This window comes from Emys orbicularis, chromosome 1, assembly GCF_028017835.1.
Source record: "Emys orbicularis isolate rEmyOrb1 chromosome 1, rEmyOrb1.hap1, whole genome shotgun sequence".
Lineage (NCBI taxonomy): Eukaryota > Metazoa > Chordata > Testudines > Emydidae > Emys > Emys orbicularis.
The window spans coordinates 113,614,009-113,636,983 of NC_088683.1; the positions used below are offsets into that span (position 1 = coordinate 113,614,009).

General features: G+C 43.1%; 1 protein-coding gene across 2 annotated transcripts in view; it reads left to right on the forward strand.

Moving 5' to 3' along the window:
* Nucleotides 1-21,304, forward strand: part of TMTC1 (transmembrane O-mannosyltransferase targeting cadherins 1) — a 183,501-nt gene extending 162,197 nt beyond the window's left edge. For both annotated transcript variants that reach the window (XM_065417021.1, XM_065417030.1), the window contains 7 exons: nucleotides 11,121-11,223; nucleotides 14,850-14,985; nucleotides 17,478-17,622; nucleotides 18,187-18,324; nucleotides 18,957-19,079; nucleotides 20,087-20,164; nucleotides 21,164-21,304. In XM_065417021.1, the coding sequence (XP_065273093.1) occupies nucleotides 11,121-11,223; nucleotides 14,850-14,985; nucleotides 17,478-17,622; nucleotides 18,187-18,324; nucleotides 18,957-19,079; nucleotides 20,087-20,164; nucleotides 21,164-21,304 (864 nt within the window). The remainder of the gene's footprint in view (nucleotides 1-11,120; nucleotides 11,224-14,849; nucleotides 14,986-17,477; nucleotides 17,623-18,186; nucleotides 18,325-18,956; nucleotides 19,080-20,086; nucleotides 20,165-21,163) is intronic.
* The last annotated feature ends 1,671 nt before the right edge of the window (nucleotides 21,305-22,975 follow it).

Here is a 22,975-nt window from a genome sequence, read left to right on the forward strand (position 1 = left end):
AAGCTTTTGTTACCACCCTTACACATCAAGCTGGGTCTGATGAAGAACTTTGTCAAGGCCGTTGACAAAACACAAGCAGCTTTCAAGTACCTCCGTGGAAAATTTCCAAGGTTAAGTGAAGCTAAGATAAAGGAAGGTGTCTTTGTTGGTCCTCAGATTCGTGAACTTCTTCGAGATGATGCATTTGACCATGCACTGCGTGGCAAGGAAAAGACGGCATGGAATGTTAGTGGCAATAAATTTTCTCGGAAACAACAAGGCAGACAACTACAGGTTGTTGGTGGAAAACCTCCTCAAGGCATACAAAAGCCTTGGTTGCAACATGTCACTAAAGATACATTTTTTGCACTCTCATCTAGATTTTTTTCCACAGAACTGTGGAGCAGTGAGCGACGAGCACGGCGAGCGATTTCACCAGGACATTGCAACAATGGAGAAACGCTATCAGGGCAAATGGAGCCCATCAATGCTTGCAGACTATTGCTGGACAGTGACAAGAGATGCTCCATTTAATGAATACAAGAGACAAGCCAAGAAACGCTGAGTAGACACTGAATAGGACTAAACTATGTACAGAATAGTTTTTTGCCTTTTTTTTCATAATAAATTTTATTTATATAACCCTTTTGCTGATTTTTAAAGTGTTCCATAAACAGGACAGGTGAAATATTCTCATGTAAAACAACCATAAACACATGAAAAGACCTAGGTTTACAATTTATGATTAAAACTCTACTATCTACACAATATACATAGACATAAAATGTAAAAACTTAAATATCTTAGAAACAGTAGCCAATCAGTTGTTTTAATTGTCATATTTGAATTCAGCACATCAAAATACATAATAAATAGCACATTTTATCTCTGAAGCAGACGACTTCTCAAAAATTGTAGATCAGTGTTATCTTTGAAAAGTCATGGAAAACGGGAGAGATTTCAGAGGACTGGGAAAGGGAAAATATAGTGCCAATCTATAAAAGGGGGAATAAGAACAACCTGGGGAATTACAGACCAGTCAGCTTAACTTTAGTACCCAGAAAGATAATGGAGCAAATAATTGAGCAATCAATTTGCAAACATCTAGAAGATAATAAGGTGATAAGTAACAGTCAGCATGGATTTATCAAGAACAAATCATATCAAACCAACCTAATAGCTTCTTAGACAGGGTAACAAGCCTTGTGCATAGAGAGGGAGCGGTAGATGTGGTATATCTTGACTTTAGTAAGGCTTTTGATACTGTCTCGCATGATCTTCTCATAAACAAACTAGGGAAATACAACCTAGATGGAGCTACTATAAGGTGGGTGCATAACTGATTAGAAAACCATTCGCAGAGAGTAGTTATCAATGGTTCACAGTCAAGCACAAGGAAGGGCACATCAAAAGAGGTCCCACAGGGATCAGTTCTGGGTCTAGTTCTGTACAATATCTTCATCAATAAGAACATAAGAATGGCTATACTGGGTCAGACCAAAGGTCCATCCAGCCCAGTGTCCTGTCTACCAACAGTGGCCAATGCCAGGCATCCAGGAGAGAGTGAATCTAACAGGTAATGATCAAGTGATCTCTCTCCTGCCATCCATCTCCACCCTCTGACAAACAGAGACTAGGGACACCCTTCCTTACCCATCCTGGCTAATAGCCATTAATGGACTTAACCTCCATGAATTTATCTAGTTCTCTTTTAAACCCTGTTATAGTCCTAGCCTTCACAACCTCCTCCGGCAAGGAGTTCCACAGGTTGACTGTGCGCTGTGTGAAGAAGAATTTCCTTTTATTTGTTTTAAACCTGCTGCCCATTAATTTCATTTGGTGGCCCCTAGTTCTTATATTATGGGAACAAATAAATAACTTTTCCTTATTCACTTTCTCCACACCACTCATGATTTTATATACCTCTATTATATCCCCCCTTAGTCTCCTCTTTTCCAAGCTGAAAAGTCCTAGCCTCTTTAATTTCTCCTCGTATGGGACCTGTTCCAAACCCCTAATTATTTTAGTTGCCCTTTTCTGAACTTTTTCTAATGCCAGTATATCTTTTTTGAGATGAGGAGACCACATCTGTACTCAGTATTCAAGATGTGGGCGTACCATGAATCATAGAATATCAGGGTTGGAAGAGACCTCAGGAGGTCATCTAGTCCAACCCTCTGCTCAAAGCAGGACCAATTCCCAACTAAATCATCCCAGCCAGGGCTTTGTCAAGCCTGGCCTTAAAAACCTCTAAGGAAGGAGGTTCCACCACCTCCTTAGGTAACCCATTCCAGTGCTTCACCACCCTCCTAGTGAAAAAGTTTTTCCTAATATCCAACCTAAACCTCCCCCACTGCAACTTGAGACCATTACTCCTTGTTCTGTCATCTGCTACCACTGAGAACAGTCTAGATCCATCCTCTTTGGAACCCCCTTTCAGGTATTTGAAAGCAGCTATCAAATCCCCCCTCATTCTTCTCTTCTGCAGACAACTGAACAATCCCAGTTCCCTCAGCCTCTCCTCATAAGTCATGTGCTCCAGCCCCCTAATCATTTTTGTTGCCCTCCTCTGGACTCTTTCCAATTTTTCCACATCCTTCTTGTAGTGTGGGGCCCAAAACTGGACACAGTAGTCCAGATGAGGCCTCACCAATGTTGAATAGAGGGGAATGATCAGTCCCTCGATCTGCTGGCATATATAAGGGCAATAAGATATTCTTTGTCTTGTTCGCTATCCCTTTTTTAATGATTCCTAACACCCTGTTTGCTTTTTTGACTGCCGCTGCACACTGCATGGACATCTTCAGAGAACTATCCATGATAACTCCAAGATCTCTTTCCTGATTAGTTGTAGCGAAATTTAAAGCCCCCATCATATTGTATGTATAGTTGGGGTTATTTTTTCCAATGTGCATTACTTTACTTTACATTTATCCACATTAAATTTCATTTGCCATTTTGTTGCCCAATCACTTAGTTTTGTGAGATCTTTTTGAAGTTCTTCACAATCTGCTTTGGTCTTAACTATCTTGAGCAGTTTAGTATCATCTGCAAACTTTGCCACCTCCCTGTTTACCCCTTTCTCCAGATCATTTATGAATAAGTTGAATAGGATTGGTCCTAGGACTGACCCTTGGGGAACACCACTAGTTACCCCTCTCCATTCTGAAAATTTACCATTTATTCCTACCCTTTGTTCCCTGTCTTTTAATCAGTTCTCAATCCATGAAAGGATCTTCTCTCTTATCCCATGACAACTTAATTTACGTAAGCGCCTTTGGTGAGGGACCTTGTCAAAGGCTTTCTGGAAATCTAAGTAGACTATGTCCACTGGATCCCCCTTGTCCACATGTTTTTTGACCCCTTCAAAGAACTCTAATAGATTAGTAAGACATGATTTCCCTTTACAGAAACCATGTTGACTTTTGCCCAACAAATTATGTTCTTCTATATGTCTGACAATTTTATTCTTTACTATTGTGTTTCAACTAATTTGCCCGGTACTGACATTAGACTTACCGGTCTGTAATTGCCGGGATCTCTTCTAGAGCCCTTTTTAAATATTGGCATTACATTAGCTATCTTCCAGTCATTGGGTACAGAAGCTGATTTAAAGGACAGGTTACAAACCACAGTTAATAGTTCTGCAATTTCACATTTCAGTTCTTTCAGAACTCTTGGGTGAATGCCATCTGGTCCCGGTGACTTGTTACTGTTAAGTTTATCAATTAATTCCAAAACCTCCTCTAGTGACACTTCAATCTGTGACAATTCCTCAGATTTGTCACCTACAAAGGATGGCTCACGTTTGGGAATCTCCCTAACATCCTCAGCCTTGAAGACTGAAGCAAAGAATTCATGTAGTTTCTCCGCAATTACTTTATCGTCTTTAAGTGCCCCTTTTGTATCTCGATGGTCCAGGGGCCCCACTGGTTGTTTAGCAGGCTTCCTGCTTCTGATGTACTTAAAAAACATTTTGTTATTACCTTTTGAGGTAATGATTTACATAATGGCATAGAGAGTACACTTAAAAAGTTTGTGGATGATACCAAGGTGGGAGGGGTTGCAAATGCTTTGGAGGATAGGATTAAAATTCAAAATGATCTGGACAAACTGAAGAAATGGTCTGAAGTAAACAGGATGAAATTCAATAAGGACAAATGCAAAGTACTCCACTTAGGAAGGAACAATTAGTTGCACACATACAAAATGGGAAATGACTGCCTAGGAAGGAGTACTGCAGAAAGGGGTCTGCAGGTCATAGTGGATCACAAGCTAAATATGAGTGAAACAGTGTAACACTGTTGCCAAAAAAAAAAGGAAACATTCTGGGATGTATTAACAGGAATGTTGTAAGCAAGACACAAGAAGTAATTCTTCGGCTCCACTCCACGCTGATTAAGCCTCAACTGGAGTATTGGGTCCAGTTCTGGCCACCACATTTCAGGAAAGATGTGGACAAATTGGAGAAAGTCCAGAGAAGAGCAACAAAAATGATTTAAGGGTCTAGAAAACATGACCTATGAGGGAAGATTGAAAATAATTGGTTTGTTTAGACTAGAGAAGAGAAGACTGAGAGGGGGCATGATAACAGTTTTCAAGTACATGAAAGGTTGTTACAAGGAGGAGGGAGAAAAAATGTTCTCCTTAACCTCTGAGGAGAGGACAAGAAGCAATGGGCTTAAATTGCAGCAAGGGCGGTTTAGGTTGGACATTAGGAAAGACTTTCTAATTGACAGGATAGTTAGGCACTGGAATAGCTTGCCTAGGGAGGTTGTGAAATCTCCATCATTGGAGATTTTTAAGAGCAGGTTAGACAAACAACTGGTCTAGATAATACTTAGTCCTGCCTTGAGTGCAGGGAACTGGACTAGATGACCTCTCAAGGTCCCTTCCAGTCCTATGATTCTATGGTGACAGCTGGTTTTAATATTAATTAATTTTCAATAATTAGAAGTACTGGTCATAAGATTGTCAGGACAATTAAACAGTATAGTGGTGTAAGGCCATATGTCCAAAGGAAATGTCCTTAGCTGTAGTTCTCTTGACTTAGAAATGCTAAGTCCACTAATAATTGATCTACTCCGCACACAGTTTGTCCATCCTCTTGTGGGTTGACTAAGTGGAGGGGGAAAAAATGGTCTATACAGTTTCCCCAGATGGTAACAACTTCCTTTAGCTTTTTAACACCTCCACATTTCAAACCACACAAGATTAATAGTTGACTCTGCAGCCCTTGTACTGCATACCACTTACACAAACAGACCTGTTGACTTCCATGGGACCACTCATGCAAGTAAGCACTATTCCACATGATTAAGGGCTGCAGAGCCAGACCCTAAACGTGCAAAGCTCCTTGAGGAATACATTACAGGAAATTCTGCCAGCATTGGCCTGATGATATATGTGTGGGAAGGAGAAACTAGATCTCATTTTTCAGTTGCAGTCTGATTTCTTCCTTTTAAAGAAATGTATTATTTGTAGTTCTTAAAAGGAATTAAGTTCATGGCCTTTGTTCTTTCTATTGGAGCATAGTTTGGATCACACATTTTTGCATTGTTGGATACTTTTAACACACAATATGCAAAACTTATCCCAGTAACAGTTTTTTTTTTTAAACTGTGTGTAGCTGTGGGGGAGCGACTATTTCAAGAATTTTATCTCGCACATGTCTGAAAAGGGGGCTGGAGTTGCTAGAACTTGCACACTTAATTAGCTCTCATGAAGTTACCATGCTTATGACAAACTGCTGTGTCTGAGGTTGTGTGTGATGGCTAAAGAAGGAGAGAGCAGGTGGGAGTGACACAAAGAGATGGCATCTTGATTGCCTTGGTCCTACACAGTATGTTCCCCAGTAATTTGAGAGCTGTGAATCTGAAATAGGGCTTAAAGTTCCTTTGCTCCTGGCTTTGTAAAAGATGCTCTTAAGAAGAAAGTCTCATGCTCAAGGGAATTAGTACAGACTTCTGTAATTCAGTGTCTTCTAGTCCCTTGCAAGGTGACTTTCAAACCAGAGCAGACTCAATAAGAGAACACTTCTACAACACACAGTTTCACTCAGTCAAAGCTTCCTATGTTCCCTTTGCTGTTTATGAAGATATTTGCGCCTTTAAGCAAGGATGCCTCTCTCACTGGGAGCCCAACTCCTCCCTCTGCTTGGTCTCAGCTGCAGCTCGGTGTTTGTGCCATGATATGTTGCCATGGAAATGTATGTGATATCAGAAAGTGTGATATCACCAGTTTTACAGTGATGCAACTCTACTGCTTTCACTGGAGTTTGTCCTGATTTACTCCAGTCTGAGCAGGGTTGCCAACTCTCATGGTTTTATCCTGTGACTCATGATATTTGGTGTTTCTTCTTCAAACTTCAGCTTCCGGAGTCAAGTTGTTTTGTGAGAATCTCAGCTTTTATCTTTTTTACAAGGAGATTAGCTCTTGTGGTTGCAGAGAAAAGCCAGAAAATGTGACCTGAACGTACCCTAAAGGCTCAGAAGGCAAATAAAAAGCTCCCAGAAATTTTTTGTTTAAATCTCATAAAAATCTTGACAAATTTATCAGTTAATCTCCTGAGTTTGCGGGGCCTGCCTCATGATTTTTGAAGGGTTGGGGTTGGCAATATGGAGTGCTATAGGACAATCAGGCTCCTGTGACTGCACTGCAGTACCATTTAGGAGAAGATAAGCGGTGTGGGAGAAAGTTCTGCATAATGCCCTGGGCATACCCTTCCAGATTCCTGACCAGGACTTTGGAACTGCCAAAGAGGTCTTACCAGAGAACTGTGCAGTGAACCCAGCGCACGCTGGGACAGGACTCTGCGAGTTGTCAATGCTTTATGGATACCTGTGTAGTACAGACATGATAACATCCCATAGTCGTATATGTCATTGAGTTTGATTGATTTGAGACCCCATTAATCCAGCATAACATAACCGCTTCTTGGTTTAAACACAGCTTCTATGATCAATAAACTCAACAAGGAAAACTTGCCCCACTCAAAAAGAAAACAAAAGTTATAGTCAGTTGAGACAAAAAACAAGCATGTCTCTCTGAGGCCTGGTCTGCACTAGAAAATTAGGTTGGTTTAACTACGTTGGTCAGAGATATGAAAAAATCTGTTAAGCTGACCTAAATTCCTGTGTAGACAGTGCTAGGTCAACAGAAAAATTTGCCTCTTGGGAGGAAGTGGATTACCTGTGCCGCTGGAGAACCACTCCCATCGGCGTAAGGAGTGTCTATACTGAACTGACACTAAACTGGGAGGAGTGGTAGATACGCTGGAGAGTAGGGATAGGATACAGAGGGACCTAGACAAATTAGAGGATTGGGCCAAAAGAAACCTGATGAGGTTCAACAAGGACAAGTGCAGAGTCCTGCACTTAGGACGGAAGAATCCCATGCACTGCTACAGACTAGGGACCGAATGGCTAGGAAGCAGTTCTGCACAAAAGAACCTAGGGGTTACAATGGACGAGAAGCTGGATATGAGTCAACAGTGTGCCCTTGTTGCCAAGAAGGCTAACGGCATTTTGGGCTGTATAAGTAGGGGCATTGCCAGCAGATCAAGGGACGTGATCGTTCCCCTCTATTCGACATTGGTGAGGCCTCATCTGGACTACTGTGTCCAGTTTTGGGCCCCACACTACAAGAAGGATGTGGAAAAATTGGAGGGAGTCCAGCGCAGGGCAACAAAAATGATTAGGGGGCTGGAGCACATGACTTATGAGGAGAGGCTGAGGGAACTGGGATTGTTTAGTCTTCAGAAGAGAAGAATGAGGGGGGATTTGATAGCTGCTTTCAACTATCTGAAAGGGGGTTCCAAATAAGATGGATCTAGACTGTTCTCAGCGGTACCAGATGATAGAACAAGGAGTAATGGTCTCAAGTTGCAGTGGGGGAGGTTTTAGGTTGGATATTAGGAAAAACTTTTTCACTAGGGGGGTGGTGAAGCACTGGAATGGGTTACCTAAGGAGGTGGTGGAATCTCCTTCCTTAGAGGTTTTTAAGGTCAGGCTTGACAAAGCCCTGGCTGGGATGATTTAGTTGGGAATTGGTCCTGCTTTGAGCAGGGGGTTGGACTAGATGACCTCCTGTGGTCCCTTCTAACCCTGATATTCTATGATTCTATGAAGCACTGCAGCAGTGCTGCTGTAGCATTTTAAGGGTAGGCAAGCCCTGACACAGGATTTTCTCCAAAAGTTGCCCTTTGTTTTAGTTAAGAATTCATGATGCTAACTGTGCTCCTTATTTTCCCTGGTAGAATACAAGGGGGTGGTAATTCCATAGAGGGATATGCAAACTGTCCAAACGGAACATTTTTAAGAGTGTTTGTGTGTTATCACACCCTATCTTTTCTGCTGGCTGACCTTTATCATGTAAATGTGAAAGCACTTAACCATGACAGTCATTTGCTTTCAAGTCATATTTTTTCAAATGCCATGAATTTCAGCTTCCCATTTCTTAAATGAATATGAAGAGGAGAGCTGGTGCATTTAAAAAAAATTAATGGGCCATATTCTACTCTCAGTTACACCACTCTAGATCCAGAGTAAGTCCAGTGAATAAGCTCTGGGATTCACTGGTGTAATGACTGAGAGCAGAATTTGAATCCGTGTTAAGAAGCAAAACCATTCTGGTCCACTCCAGGTATTAGGAAATTCCTCTGTAAGAAGATACTACAGCCAACATTTTTCAGTGCCCAGCTTGGCACCCTACAGCAGCCTCATTTTGAAAAGTCCTGAGCACCCAAAATGAGGCCCCTTTTAGAGTGTATCAACTGGGGCACCCAAAATGGCTGGTCACTTATGAGTATCTTGGTTTAAAGATCCTTGTAACAAAGCATAATCAGTTATTTGCAATATATATATATATATAAAATTGGGACTAAAGTGGTGCAATGGGTTAATAGCCTTTTGCTATTTTAAACTTGGATTCAAATCCTGGTTGTGAAAATCCCTCTTGGTGGTCTCACAAGATTATCAAACAGCTGATCTCATTTGGGAGTCTCAGGAAAAGGCCGTGGTCTGTCATTGCAGTGTTGTTCCAGATCATTAAGGTGCAGGAACAGCAACAGAGTTGGGTGGTAGAAATTTGCACAGCATCTGCCTGCACCATGTTTGGCTCTCACCATTAAAATACCTCCCTTTCACAAGCATTAAATAATATCACCCACAGCAAATGTATGAACTGAGAGGGGAGAGAAAAAACAGTAATTCTTTAACACTCTTATGTATGAGCAAGCAGGTAGTTTTCTCATGCCAGCTGGACTGCTGTGGGAAGTGGAAAACCTTATAATTGCTGTTCGATCAGAATTACAGACCCTATTCCCCTCATAGTGTCTGGCTGCATACTCATGAAATTCACACTAGCTAGAATGTGGGCAATAGAGTGCCTTTCGTACGCAGTATGTCGCCAGGTGCATTACAAAACAAAGAGTTATAGCCTGATTTTCCAGAAATGCTGAATACCTACCCACAGATCCCACTGAAATCTATGGGGAGCTACAAATGCTCCTTCAGGTCATTTGATATTGGTAATGTAGTTACAGGGGTGTGCAGACGGAATAGCAGCATGTATTCAACAATGACATAGAGCAGCCTTAGGGTGTGTCTACCTACAATAAAGAGGCTGCAGCAGCGCAGCTACGGTGCTCTAGTTGTGCCACTATAGTGCAGACACTTCCTGCGTCGATGGAAGGGGTTTTTCAGTTGATGTAAGTAGTCTGACTCTCCTAGAGGCAGTAGCTAGGTCGATGGAAAAATTCTTCCATCGATCTAGCTGCATCTACAGTGGAGGTTAGGTCGACCTCACTACATCACACAGGGTGTGAATTGTTTCACAGCCCTGAGCAATGTAGCTACAGCAACCTAAATTTGAGGGATAGACCATGCCTTAGACCAGTGATACTCAGACTGCGACTCACGAGCCGCAAGTGGCTCTTTAATGTGTCTCCTGTGGCTCTTTGCAGCACATGATATTAAAACAGTGTGTGATTTAATTATTAACCAGTCTAAGTTATTAACCAACCAGGATGCTTTTACTATGTTATTAACCAATTAAGTTATCAACTTGCACTAAGTTATTCACTTATTTGCTGTGAGAATTCTATCTATGTACAAAAACTAAATATTTCCCCTGTCCTGCTGTTGAAATATGAATTGTACTGTAGTAAATTAATTCACACTATTGTGGCTCTTTGGGGTAATATTGATCGCTAATTTGTCTCCTGAACCACTGAGGTCAGAGTATCACTGCCTTAGACCCCATTTTATTCAACAATCCACACCAGGCACTGCAGGGATTTCAATTTGAATACTTTTGGAGGGGCACGTTAAACACACACAAATGAAAGTTTCATGTGCCCCGCCCCCATTTCTCTGGAGACCTCTGGCGGGGACACCCAGCAGCAAGGAGGCAACAACTCCCCCAGCAGCTGCCCTCTCCATGTCCCTGCAGCCCAGGGAAGGGAGGAAGCAGCAGGGTGGCTGGCTGCAGGGTCCTTCCCCCACCCTATAGCTGCAGCCTGCGGCTTCTCCTTCCCTACTGCTGGAGTCCCAGCGCTACTGCCTGCTTTGCAGGTGAGGTGAATCAGGGGCTGGAGGCAGAGGCAACACCTGGGACTCCCAACAGCAGGGAAGGAGAAGCTGTAGCTGTCGGGGGAGGAGGAGCTCGGCTGGCAGCCAGCTGCCCGGTTGCTTCCTCCCTCCCCGGGGCTGCAGGAACACATGGGGGCAGTGCCCCTGGTTCCCCCCCGCCCGCCCCTTTGTGCATGCCCCTGACACCAGGAAACCATTCAGGACTGGAACTGAGTGAATAATTGATTTTTGGCAACATTTACCACAACTACCTCCTGTTGTGACTGTATGGGGAAGTGGAGGTAATTGCTAGTACCCCTGTGAGGTAACAGTTGGGAAACATTGACTCTGTGGGTGAAATCCTAGCCCCACTGAAGTCAATGGAATAACTCCCATTGCCTTTAATAGGGGACAAGAGTTCACCCTATGTGCACAGCTCCCTGAATACTGAGATGAAATGACATGGACTGTTGAAGTTCTGTGTGATGATAACAAGGCATTTCCATGAAATATCTGTATGCAGTAACAAAGCTGGTATTACCACTAATAACAAATCTTTGTTTGTTTAAGGAACAATTTAAAGAAGCCCAGGAGGTTTATCAGGCTGGGATAGAGAATTGTCCAGAGAGCTCTGATCTGCATAATAACTATGGTGTTTTCTTAGTTGATACTGGTAAGTGAGATGGAGCTGGCAGATTTATGTTGCTGGCTTATTTGCTGTGTTGAGTGGGTCTGGTTTATTTAGTAGGGTATTTTTTAAAGATTGTCAAGGGCTCCCAGAGCAGAGGATGGACACACTTACATTGTAGTTTGTAAAACTCCAAATAAATAAATACAGACTGTCCCTGCTCTCTTGAGACTGACCACAGTGCTGCGGTTTGAAGAGATTTGTAACAAATGCTAACACTGTACAGCAGTGCTTCTCAGTGTGTTTCCTGCCACATTTGTCTCACCATACCAGTGCCTGCAGCTATATTCTCGAGGATGAGCAATGCATCACACAGTGGCCTGACGACCGTGTGATAATTTCCCCAAGAACGCATGACCACTCAAAGCCAAAGAGAGACAGACAGACACACCCATGTCACTTTCATGGCTGTTTGTGACTCTGCTCAGTGACAAAGTTGCTCTATGAGAAGCTGAATGCCACTGCTGTAAAATAAACAAAGCTTTGAAACTACAATCATTTGGCAAAACAAAAACGTACGACTCTTGTGGGGAGAATGGATTTCTCAGCGGATTGGTAATGGGATACAGAGCCTTTCACTTCTATGCTATTGGTTCAAATCCAGCTTCCATGGCCCCAGGCAGTTCCTGGCATCCACATAATAAAAATCACCACCCCAACTGGATCTTTTATTGACAGTTTTAGAAGCAAGGCCAAGTTTAGACAGACACAGAGACTAAACTACCCTCTCGCTACTAGAGGTGGTCCCTGCAGAACCGGGTTGAGACATTGATGAAGTACTGCAGCCTAAGCTGGCATAGCCGACACCCATTCTGTGCTTCAGGCTATGCTGTTTTCACAACTCAAAGTTAAAGAGGGGCAGACTCAGTTAATACTTGGAAGGGAGTCCTTGGAAAGCCAGGATCTGGCAAGAAGTGGTGTTCGTGATTCTGGCATTCTTCCCTCTGAGTTAGTACTGACTCCTCACTCTTGTCTGATGGTAGTGGGCACTGTGCTGCTGCCAGTAGAAAACAAAAGTGCTGAGTATGTGGGGCCATGAAAGAAATCAGGGTGTTAGGTGCAGAAGTAAAGATTTTACCCTTGTGTCTTGGCAAAGTTCAAACTTCCCTTCCAGTCCTAAACTGTTGTGTGAAGCTGCCAAAATGCCCTATTCCATCCTTGAGGTTCCATTTCAATTTAGCATAAATCCATTTCTCTTTGCACTTGTTCATTCTGCAAGGGGAAAGGGTAACTTGTCCCTGTTCTGTACACACACACACACACACACACACCTACCTACCTACCTACCTTAAAAAAAAGGGCTGAATTTTGAAACTTGAAATGTAAATCATTCTGTTGAGGATATGACCAAGTCTGAAGACAACTGGACAATAAAGTTATGAATGTTTGAAAAATGGCTACTGCACTTATGCAATGGAAAATTCTGTTAAGTCACAGGTTGTGTCCTCACTGAGAGTTAATTTGAGCAATCTACCCTCACGTTTACTCCTCTCCAAATACCCTACCTTGAGTGAGAGTAGCCAGGCTGCAAATAACATGCGAGCTGTATAGAGTGATTGGATTAGCAGCTGATGAGATGCGCTAATTTGAATTCTCCTTCTCGGGCCAGCCAATTCAAATTAGAAGCACCACTGGCCTTAAACTACAGGTTTTTGTGTGTGGGTAGGGCTCAAGTTAGGGACAACACTAAAGTTAAAACTCACATTATCTCTGCAGTGAAGACAAGCCCTCAGTGGGGACACCGATAATGAGATGCACTCCTCCCTCCTGTGTAAGTGTGTACCTATTAAATGTGCACCTAATATGTAGGCATTAATTGGCCTTAAAGACTTAAGTTCTCTCACTAGCTGTGGCTTAAGTACTTATGCCACTGTAAATATTAAGGCACTTTGAAGATGGTCATCTGCTCATCAATGGGGGCAGAGCTAGGCCATCACTGAATATTCTATCCTGAAGGGCTATGTCCTCTTCTGGCTTTGAAGTATTTTAAGTGCTTATGATTCTCACTATGGATTTCTTTCTTGCTTTCCTTTAAAAATTCAAGGAAATACATTAACATTTTTTTCTGTTCTAAGTTTTATGTGGTACAGATAGGTATTCCCTACCTTTTTGTGACTAAGTTTAGGTTCTAGCCCTGTTGCACATGTGTACTGTTTTTGATTCCTGTTGTTTTTTTTTCTGGCTAAAAATGCAGTTTAATATAGTGCTGTTCATTGTGAAATGGTTTGTCATAAAACATGTGAAGGGACAGAGCTTCAGCAGCTGCAAATAGACATAGTTCCTCTACAGTGATTTACACTAGCTGAGAATCTGGCCCAAGATATGCAACATAGCTGAGTTAACATCTACTGAAGTTTTCATATTTGCATTGCTGGGATGTTGGTGATTTCAACTATGCCTATGCTTATTTTGTAGTTAATATGCAGTGTGTATGTACATAAAGTATGGTGAGATCCTTCAGTATGAAAGGCTAGACATAAAATTATTATAAATACAAATTCACTCCCCAGGATTAGCAATCTGGCACCTTTCTTCAGCACAAAATGAACTTCAGCATTTTTTTTTAAACATAAGGCACAGAAGAATGATTATAGTTTTTCAAGTAACTTGCACAATATTTTGTTTTGTATTTGTGTTTGATCTAGTGGATTTCAGAATCGCATTTGTTATTTCGTGTGTAGATAGGTAAAATACAGTGACACAGTGCCACCCAATGGTTCCTCTGAAACATAGACATCTTGATGATATTCTACAAAACAAGCATTTTCTACCAATACATTCTAAACCCTGGAAATAACTGCAGCAGATCACTAATCTGTTGGAGTCTGCCTCAGGTGCCTTTTGAGTCCTGAGTGCAAAGGCTGTGCGTGCCCTCAGCCACCCAAAAGGGAATCAGTAGCCTACCGTTGTTGCAAACTGCGGGGTAGGTTATTGTTATTTGTGTATGGCTGCTGGATTTGAATCTTTTTTGCCAAATATTAAAAATGTGTGTTTGTCCCATGTAGCCTTCACAACAGTAATTCTGAGTGGAAAGAAGCGATAACACTTTAGGGGAAGGATTGAAATACCCTTTCTCTAAGTTTTGACTATATTTATTGTCAAATTAGTTTTTAGTTACTGTTTTTCTTTTTCCAGATTACCTGGATTTGAGAGACGACTTCTCTCTGTTCCCATCCTATGAGCCTAACTGTCCTTTCAACTGCTGCTTGTAACCCAGTAGCCACTTGCTGCTCCCACTTTCTATCAGAAAAAAATTATTTCCCTCAGTAGCCAAATTCATTTTAAAACTGGAGCTGTTTGTCCTGTCTACATTTGTTTGCAGCCTCTGTCTTTTACAGCTGGCTAAATTTGTGCCTAAAGTTAACTCCTAAATCTCATTTCCCCCTTACTCTTTTATTTGAATGGCAATTTCCCTTTGTGCATAATTTCAAGAAGAGCTGAGACAGGATTTCTCTCTCATGATGGTTCCCACCTTCCAAGTGCACTGAAGACTGATGAAAGGAGCATTTTGCAACTGATGATGATGATTCTAAAGAATCAGAAGCCTGATTTAGTGCTGAAACTTTTGAGACTTCCATAAGGAAGCAGCCTAACAGCCTTTTGCTTTGCAGGGGCTCCTGAGAGAGCAGTGTCCCACTACCAGCAGGCCATCTGGCTCAGCCCAAACCATTACGTGGCCATGGTGAACCTGGGCAGGCTCTACCGCTCTCTGGGGCAGAACAAAGAGGCTGAAGCTTGGTACAAACGGTAGGTAATAGAAATAGGATGAAACTTAATAGTGCAAAGTGGTCATGCACTTAGGGACTAACAACAAGAATTTTCCCTCTAAGCTCGGGATGTATCAGTTGGAAGCAACAGAGGAGGAAAAAGACCTAGGTGTACTGCGCGATCACAGGATGACTATGAGCTGCCAATGTGCTGCGGCCATGAAAAAGGCTAATGCAGTCCTAGGATGCATCAGGCGAGGTATTTCCAGTAGAGACAGGGAAGTGTTATTTACATAATACAAGGCACTGGTGAGACCTCCTCTGGAATACTGGGTGCAATTCTGGTCTCCCACGTTTATGAAAGATGAGTTCAAACTGGAGCAGGTGCAGAGAAGGGCTACTAGGATGATCTGAGGAATGGAAAACCTACCTTATGAGAGGAGACTTAAGGAGCTTAGCTTGTTTAGCCTAACCAACCAAAGGCTATGGGGAGATATGATTGCTCTCTCTAAATAAACATCAAAGGAAAAACACTAGGAAGGGAGAGAGTTCTTTAAATTAAGAGCCATTATTGGCCCAGGTACAAATGGATATAAATTGGCCATCAATAAGTTTAGGCTTGAAATTAGATGAAGGTTTTTAACCATCAGGTGAGTGAAATTCTAGAGCAACTTTCCAAGGGGAGTAGTGGGGACAAAAAACCTAACTTGTTTTAAGACTGAGCTTGATAAGTTTATGGAGGGGATGGTATGATGGGGTTGCCTAAAATGGCATATGGCTCATCCATGACAGCTATTAGCAAATGTCTCCAATGGTGGGAGATGCAACACTAGAGGGGGAGGGCTGAGTTACTACAGAGAATTCTTTCCCTGGTGTCTGGTGGTGGGTCTCACCCACATGCTTAGGTTCTAACGGATCACCATATTTGGGGTCAGGAAGGAATTTTCCCCAGGTCAGATTGGCAGAGACCCTGCGGGGGTTTCACCTTCATCTGCAGCATGGGGCAGGGGTCACTTTCTGGTTTGAACTAGAGTAAATGGTGGATGCTCTGCATCTTGAAGTCTTTAAATCAAGATTTGAGGTCGTCAGTAACTCAGCCAAAGGTTAGGTACCTAGTACAGGAGTGGGTGAGTGAGGTTCTGTGGCCTGTCATGTGCAGGAGGTCAGACTAGTTGAATACGATGGCCCCTTCTGGCCTTAAAGTCTATGGGTACATCTACACTGTGATAAAAGACCTGCTGCATGGCCGCAGCTGGCCCAAGTCAAGTGACTTGGGTTGCAGAGCTATACAATTGCAGTGTAGAGGTTTGAGCTCAGGCTGGAGACCGGGCTCTGAGACCCTGTGAATGGGGAGGGTCTCAGATCCTGGGCTCCCGGCAAAGCCCTAACATCTACACTGCTATTTTTGGTCCCGCAGCCCCAACCCCGCATGTCCGAGCCAGCTGACCCCAGGCTCTAAGACTTGGTGCTACGGGTATTTTATCGCAGCGTAGATGTACCCTTTGAGTCCGTGATTCAGGACGGGAGGCTAACTCCTCACTTGTCTCCACCCACATCCAGTCTTTGTTACAAGACCTTACGAAGATTGGTTAGCCTTTTAATCTTCCAGTGCAATGTTGGGTTCTTCTGTCACTCAGCTGGAGGGAGTGAATATGTTCACCATTGTTGCTGCGTCTGGCTGGTTTTTTGAGAGTGCGCAGAGCCCTATAATTCAGTTGACGATCAGCCAGCCTGGACTGTTCAGCAAGTGCCTTGCTATGCTCCTCTTGAGCCCAGCCCCAGGACATCCTCTGCTACCTTCAGCTGCAGGGGTGTTCTGTTTATGAGCTCAGTGGTTTCTGGTTGTTATCAGTAATCCGTTAATGCCGTTCACATGACACTAAAAGCATTCCAGGGAGGGACGGTCACATCTGTATTAGAGTATGTCACTGCCAGGCAATCCAGGAATCCAGGCCCTCTTCAGGGAATCTCCTGTTCTGCAATACAGCACTGCACTGTGTGCTGAACAAACAGCTTCTTGGAGATTTTCCTCCCAATGGGTCAGAGGGGATGGACTTTCTTTTGCCTCCTTGTTGGAACACCCTCCCTTTTCTTACCTGCATTGCCACCCTCATCCCACAGCCAGTGGTGCTGGAACAATTTTTATAGTGTGGGTGCTGAAGGCGGAAACTATGTATTGGGGTTGATAACACTACTTCAAGCCAGGGGCTCTGGCAGCACCCTTAGTTCCAGCACCACAGCTGCAGATTTCCATTCCCTTCAGAGCCTGTCCCTTCTGTTCATTAACAGGCCAGCGGGATTGCTGTTGGGGGCACTCCCTCCTCCCATCAGGGACTATGAATGCTGCCTCTACCGCTCTTCCCTTCTGGGCTGGCTTGGAGCAAAAGGTCAGAATGGGACCAACCCTCAGGCTCTGGTCTGGCAGTGCAGAGCACTAACCTTTCCAAGGCAAATCCCACAGCCAATCCCACTCTTGTTTTACGCTCTGATCCCAGCATCATCTGAAGACATTTCCTTCTTCCCAACATGTAGAGCGTTGAAAGTATCGCGGAAGGCGGAAATTCTGTCCCCACTGGGAGCTCTCTACTACAACACGGGGCGGTATGAAGAAGCTTTACAGGTTTACAGGGAAGCCGCAGCACTGCAGCCTTCAAACAAGGAGATTCGACTGGCCCTGGTGAGTGTATGACGAGAATGTTGGTATGTTAGTATTTAGAAATATTATCCAAGGCGTGGAGGTTTGAGGGCGTTCAGCCTCAGCCTGGCTCTCTTTCCACGTGGATGATAATTACTGTGAGCTTTCCCTAGAACAGGCAACTGAGCATGTCTTGGTTTTAATTTTGTCCTGAGGCAGGAAGGGGTCTTCCCCATCTGTGTCAAAGCCCAGAAAATTGGCCTCCAACTCTTTTTTCTTCTCACACTGTTAGGCCCCACATTCTAGCTGAGGAGGACCAGAAGTGACTTGCTCCAGAGCCAGCCAGTCATTCCTTCTGTCCTCCAGGTGCTGCTGAACCATTGCCTGTTAGCACTCCCACCTCCTGCCTTGCCAGAAAGCAGGAGGCCAGGACTAGACGCTGGGTCCCGGGCTTAGTAGTGCATGCTAGCTGGGCCACTGTATTGACTCTGATCTTACCAGCCAAGCAGGCTAGCCTAAGTTTTCACAGCTCTTTTGACATCAGTGTGTGACGAGAGAAGAGTGTCATAAAAAGGGATGAAAACTCTGTTTTCCATTGATCTCTAGGCACAGGTTTTAGCAATGATGGGACAAACAAAGGAAGCTGAAAAAATGACTAACCATATTGTGACAGAAGAGGCCGAGTGCCTAGAATGCTACCGCCTTTTATCAGCAATCTACAGCAAGCAGGAGCGTTACAGCAAGGTACCGTGAACTCCGTGTGCTGCTGTCCCACACACACACACAATCAAAGGTCTTGGGATGAATTTTAATCTCTGTACAGCCAAAGGCTAGATCCTGTCCTGAGACGTGTGTAGCAAGGGGCGTGTAGCCACATCATGACTGATACAGTTTGTGCAAGCACAATAGCTGGATTGCTTTATACGATGCTTCCGTTCAGCTAGGTCAGTGTTTCTTAAACTTTTTGATCCCAGGGACTGGTTTGCTGCCTTTCTAAACTGTGTCAGGAAAATCTCATGGACCGGCGCCAATCCACAGATGGGTGTTGAGAAACACTGGTCTAGGAAATAGGATTGAAGGCCAAAGGCTTGATTTTTTTTTTTTTTCCAGAGGTGTTGAGTACTCAGTTCCTACTGACTCCAGCTGCTGGGGTCTGGTCAGCATCTCGGAAAATCAGGCTGTGAGGTGCTAGAATTTAGGTTTCTGAATGTGGTAAAGGTCCACGAGCAAACAGCAATTTGGGGAGCAGGGTGGTGATGCTGTGTATTGCTCAGTGGCTCATGTGCTCCAATATCATAGTGATGGGCACAGCATAAGAACCTGGATAGAATAGAATATTGTGTCCCCTCTCTCTCTCTCTCTCTCTCTTTCTGCAGGCCCTTGAAGTTATAGATAAAGCTCTGCAGCTAAAACCAAAGGATCCAAAAGTCATATCGGAGCTCTTTTTTACTAAAGGAAATCAGCTAAGAGAACAAAACCTTCTTGACAAGGCTTTTGAGGTATAACAAGTAACCGCTCTAAAGCACATGGCTAAGTTTATAGTTCAAGAACTGAGCTCACTAGCTGTAATTAATAATCTGCAGAGAGCATACATGGTGCTTGTTCACTTATATAGCTCATCTGGTCACCATATAGGACAGCTGGGATTATGGAAGGGTAGTATCAATTCCATAGTTAAAGTTATAACAGTGTTCTCTCCCCCTCCTTTCCTTTTTGAAATACTCCTACACAAAAAATCTCCCTCCAATTTGGTAGATTACTTATGGAACCAGGGATAGCTCTCTAGCTATTTGAGATCATAAGTTTAAGTCCTGAATCATAAGGTTTAACACCCTGTCCAAATATTCTGTTATAATTAATTAGAACTCTGAGTATACTTGTTATCCATATAAATGTCCAGACGCTCTTTGAATCCTCCTCAGTTATGATGTCCCAAAAATAGAGGTGATCCTCAGAGTCCAGAAATTCTTTTAATGATTTCCCCCCACCTTTGTAGAAGCAAAATAAAGGGGTAAGGGGGAAGCTACCTACAGTCCTTGTTAAATCTGCACACAGGTATCCATGTTGTAAGAAAGACTGCAGCCATTCAGATGTTAAAACCTTGCCAATGTTCTCTCCCTCCCTGCACATACATGCTGATGTGGAGTTATGGAGATGCTTTTCTTATAAGGTAAATACTGTGTGCAGAAGGTAGCTGTGAAGCGCAGAGCATCCCTGCAGGTCAGGATCAGCAGAAGAGAATGCACTGTCCTGGAAGTTGCCTTGATTCCCTGCGGGATTCTGCAAACAAAGCAAATTCCCCCAAATAGGCCCTTTTGGGGAAATGGTCGCTTCATTTGTCTCCACTTAAGACTCTGAAACAACGCACATTTTGTATGTAAGAAAAATCAAGAAAGAAGACAACAGTCTTTTAAAGGGATTGGTGTGGGGAGTCATTTCCTCCCTAATGTGGCTTTTAGACAGGGACACAAGCATCTTAACCTGAAGACATTTCATATTTATTTAGAGCTATAAAGTGGCTGTGGAGCTGAATCCAGATCAAGCTCAGGCATGGATGAACATGGGAGGGATTGAGCATATCAAGGTAGGAAAATCTCTTGCTTTTCTGCAGGCTGTCAAGTAAAGGGACTATTTCTGTCCTTCGAATACATTGCTGAACTTGCTCTCAGGCAGCTAAGAAGTGCGTGTTCAGTGTGTCTTTTTTTGTCGCCCGCTGAGTTGGATCCAAAGAGGGTGCGAGTCTGTTACAGCCCCAGCTAGAGATCCTGGCTCTAACTCAAGTTGTAGAGATTTGTGCCTTTAACTCTGGAAATCTCTAGTTCAGTCCCTAGTGTGTTGGTCAAAATGGCTGTCATCACACAAGTATCAAGTAGATCTAGACACGACATGCGGGGGGGGGGGGAGGGCACCTGGACTGAGCAATACATCAGAGGGAAAAGCAGCAGCAATATGGAACCCTGAAGGGCTGTCTCCCTTCAGAGAAAGGTTGATAATTCAAGAAGTGGTCAGGAAAACGTTGGAGGTGGAAAGGCTGGGAGCATAGTCTGTCTTTTGAAAGGGGCGCGCCTTCATTAGCGAAGCTGTGCTTAGCCCATAATCTACAATGTGTGTTTTTAAACTGGTGGATAAGTATTCCCAGTCTATGCAGTTGAGAATCAGCCCTTTAAATTCCGCCTTACCTAATCCACTTGATGATAGTGTCTAATGCATAATACTGACACCAGTTGATGGAAATATGGTGACAAGACATGTGATTTCATACTTGATGATTACTGTAGTATAATTATTCTGAATGTCCTAAAGATATTAGTTTAACTCATATTATACATATCTTCTACTTGGACATTATAGCCTTCTTTAAATCTGCTTCTTGCCATGTCCCTGTTGATCTAATTTAGGCACAGAGTGAGTTCTTCTGAAATACCAGTTGACCAATTTAATAATGAGTGGAGTGTTGCTGTTTCAAAACATGTCAAACGCACTTTATAAATTGCTTTCTCCATCCATTATGGAGCTTGCCGGTCTCAGGCAATGATGTTTCAATGTCAGAGAATATGAATGACTCTTTTTCCCCCTTTTATAGGGAGACTACATCAATGCACGTAGCTATTACAAGAAAGCTTTACAGCTGGTTCCAAACAGCAAGCTGCTGAAGGAGAATCTGGCTAAACTGGATCGCTTAGAGAAACGATTGCAGGAAGTCCAGGAGAAAGATCAGACGTAGCTAGTGGAAGGAGCTTCGTGCCCCTTGCAGAAGAAAGAGAAGTGGAAGCCCATTGGCAGAAGTGACACAGAAGGAGCTATGATGTGACTCAGAATTCAGGAGGGCAAATTTGAGGCGCACATTTGTGCATCACCAAAGTTTCTGGAGACCCTTCATTTCTATAGGGTATGCTGAAGAATGAGTGAAACCCCTGTTTTAATCAAGATTTATGTTTGGGTTGGATGCATATCACTGCCATTAGTGCTGTAAGTGGGAGATGCACCTTTGATGTCCTGGTCTCTCACTTCCCAAGCTGGGTGGGCTGTAGAGGCAAAGTTCTCATCCACTGGCAAGGGATGGAGCAGTGCCTCTTGTTAGTCAACATTCACCCACTTAAGGAGTACTATTAATGGTCTCTAAAGCGTGCCCCATAAAGTCCTCCTCAGCCAGGACGATAGTGACAATGATCAGCAGAGAGAGTCAAAAGTCGTTACAGGGTTAAAGCTGGGAGAACTGGTGGCCATTTTTAGGTCTCCAGCGATGACTTGAAAATGATCCCAAGGAAATGGAGAATTATGTCTGGACATGGCTGTCTCTGAAAGTGATGATTCTCTGTCTAGGGCTGCTAGTCCTTTGAGGAAAAACCTCAGTTGAATGTTTTACTCAGAAGATAATCATTTTTGTAACTATTCAAATTCATGATATCACAGAATTGTCAGAAATCACATGACTTTTTTCACCCAATCAGAATTATAATTTCTATGAAAAAATTGGAACTGTCCGATGGAAATGTGGAATTCTTTAATGGGTCCACCTCCTCCCCCTCCCCATAAAAAAATCTATATTTTTAAATATTGAGTGGAAAGGCAAGTTTGCTTCAGAATATGGACATTTATTTTTGAGTGTTATTTATTTTTAACTTATAATAAAATGTTTAATATATTTTACTCTGTTTATAAGAGTTGGACAACATCCCTCACAGTTAGCAATGTGGCCTGTGATTGTTGCTTTTATTGTATAAAGTTAGAAAATACGGCACCACAAGGTTGTGTTTGAATAATTCTCCCTGCTGATATTTCTAAAGCAATTAGATGTTGGACCAAATTTTCATTACAGCAGTGCCACGCCCATTGATATGTAGGGTTGCACCAGTTCAGCTGAGATGAGCATTTGATCTGTTGTCAATAGTAGAGGTAGCTGAGAAGGTTGGATGGGGCAGTGTAGTGATATCCTGCCCTTTCACCCTGGACAGCAGCTCATCTCACAAGTTTATTGTTTTCATCTTAGCCCCCATCATGAAACCATCATACAGTTTGATTGCCATGTCTTTGCTGAAGAGAAGCCCAGGTCATGGAATTAATAGCGGGTGGTTCAGGTTGGGACTGAAGTGCATTGATACAGCTCTGTCAGGGAAATCTTGCATGGCAATGGCCCATGGCTTTAACCAGTGCTAATAGGGTGTCACTATCGTGAGCTCTAAATGCACTCAGCAGTAAATTAAAGAAGTCTCCATAGTTAAGCATAATCATGTGATGATGTTGTGGGTCTGTCTGCTTTATTTAAGGGGGTTGATTTCTAATTGCCACTTTTTGTAGGTAAAATCACAGACAAAAAATAAGAGTCTAGAAATCAACAGGGTACCACCCAAGCACAGGGCGGGTTCAGTGGATCCAATGGCAGGATTGAAGCATA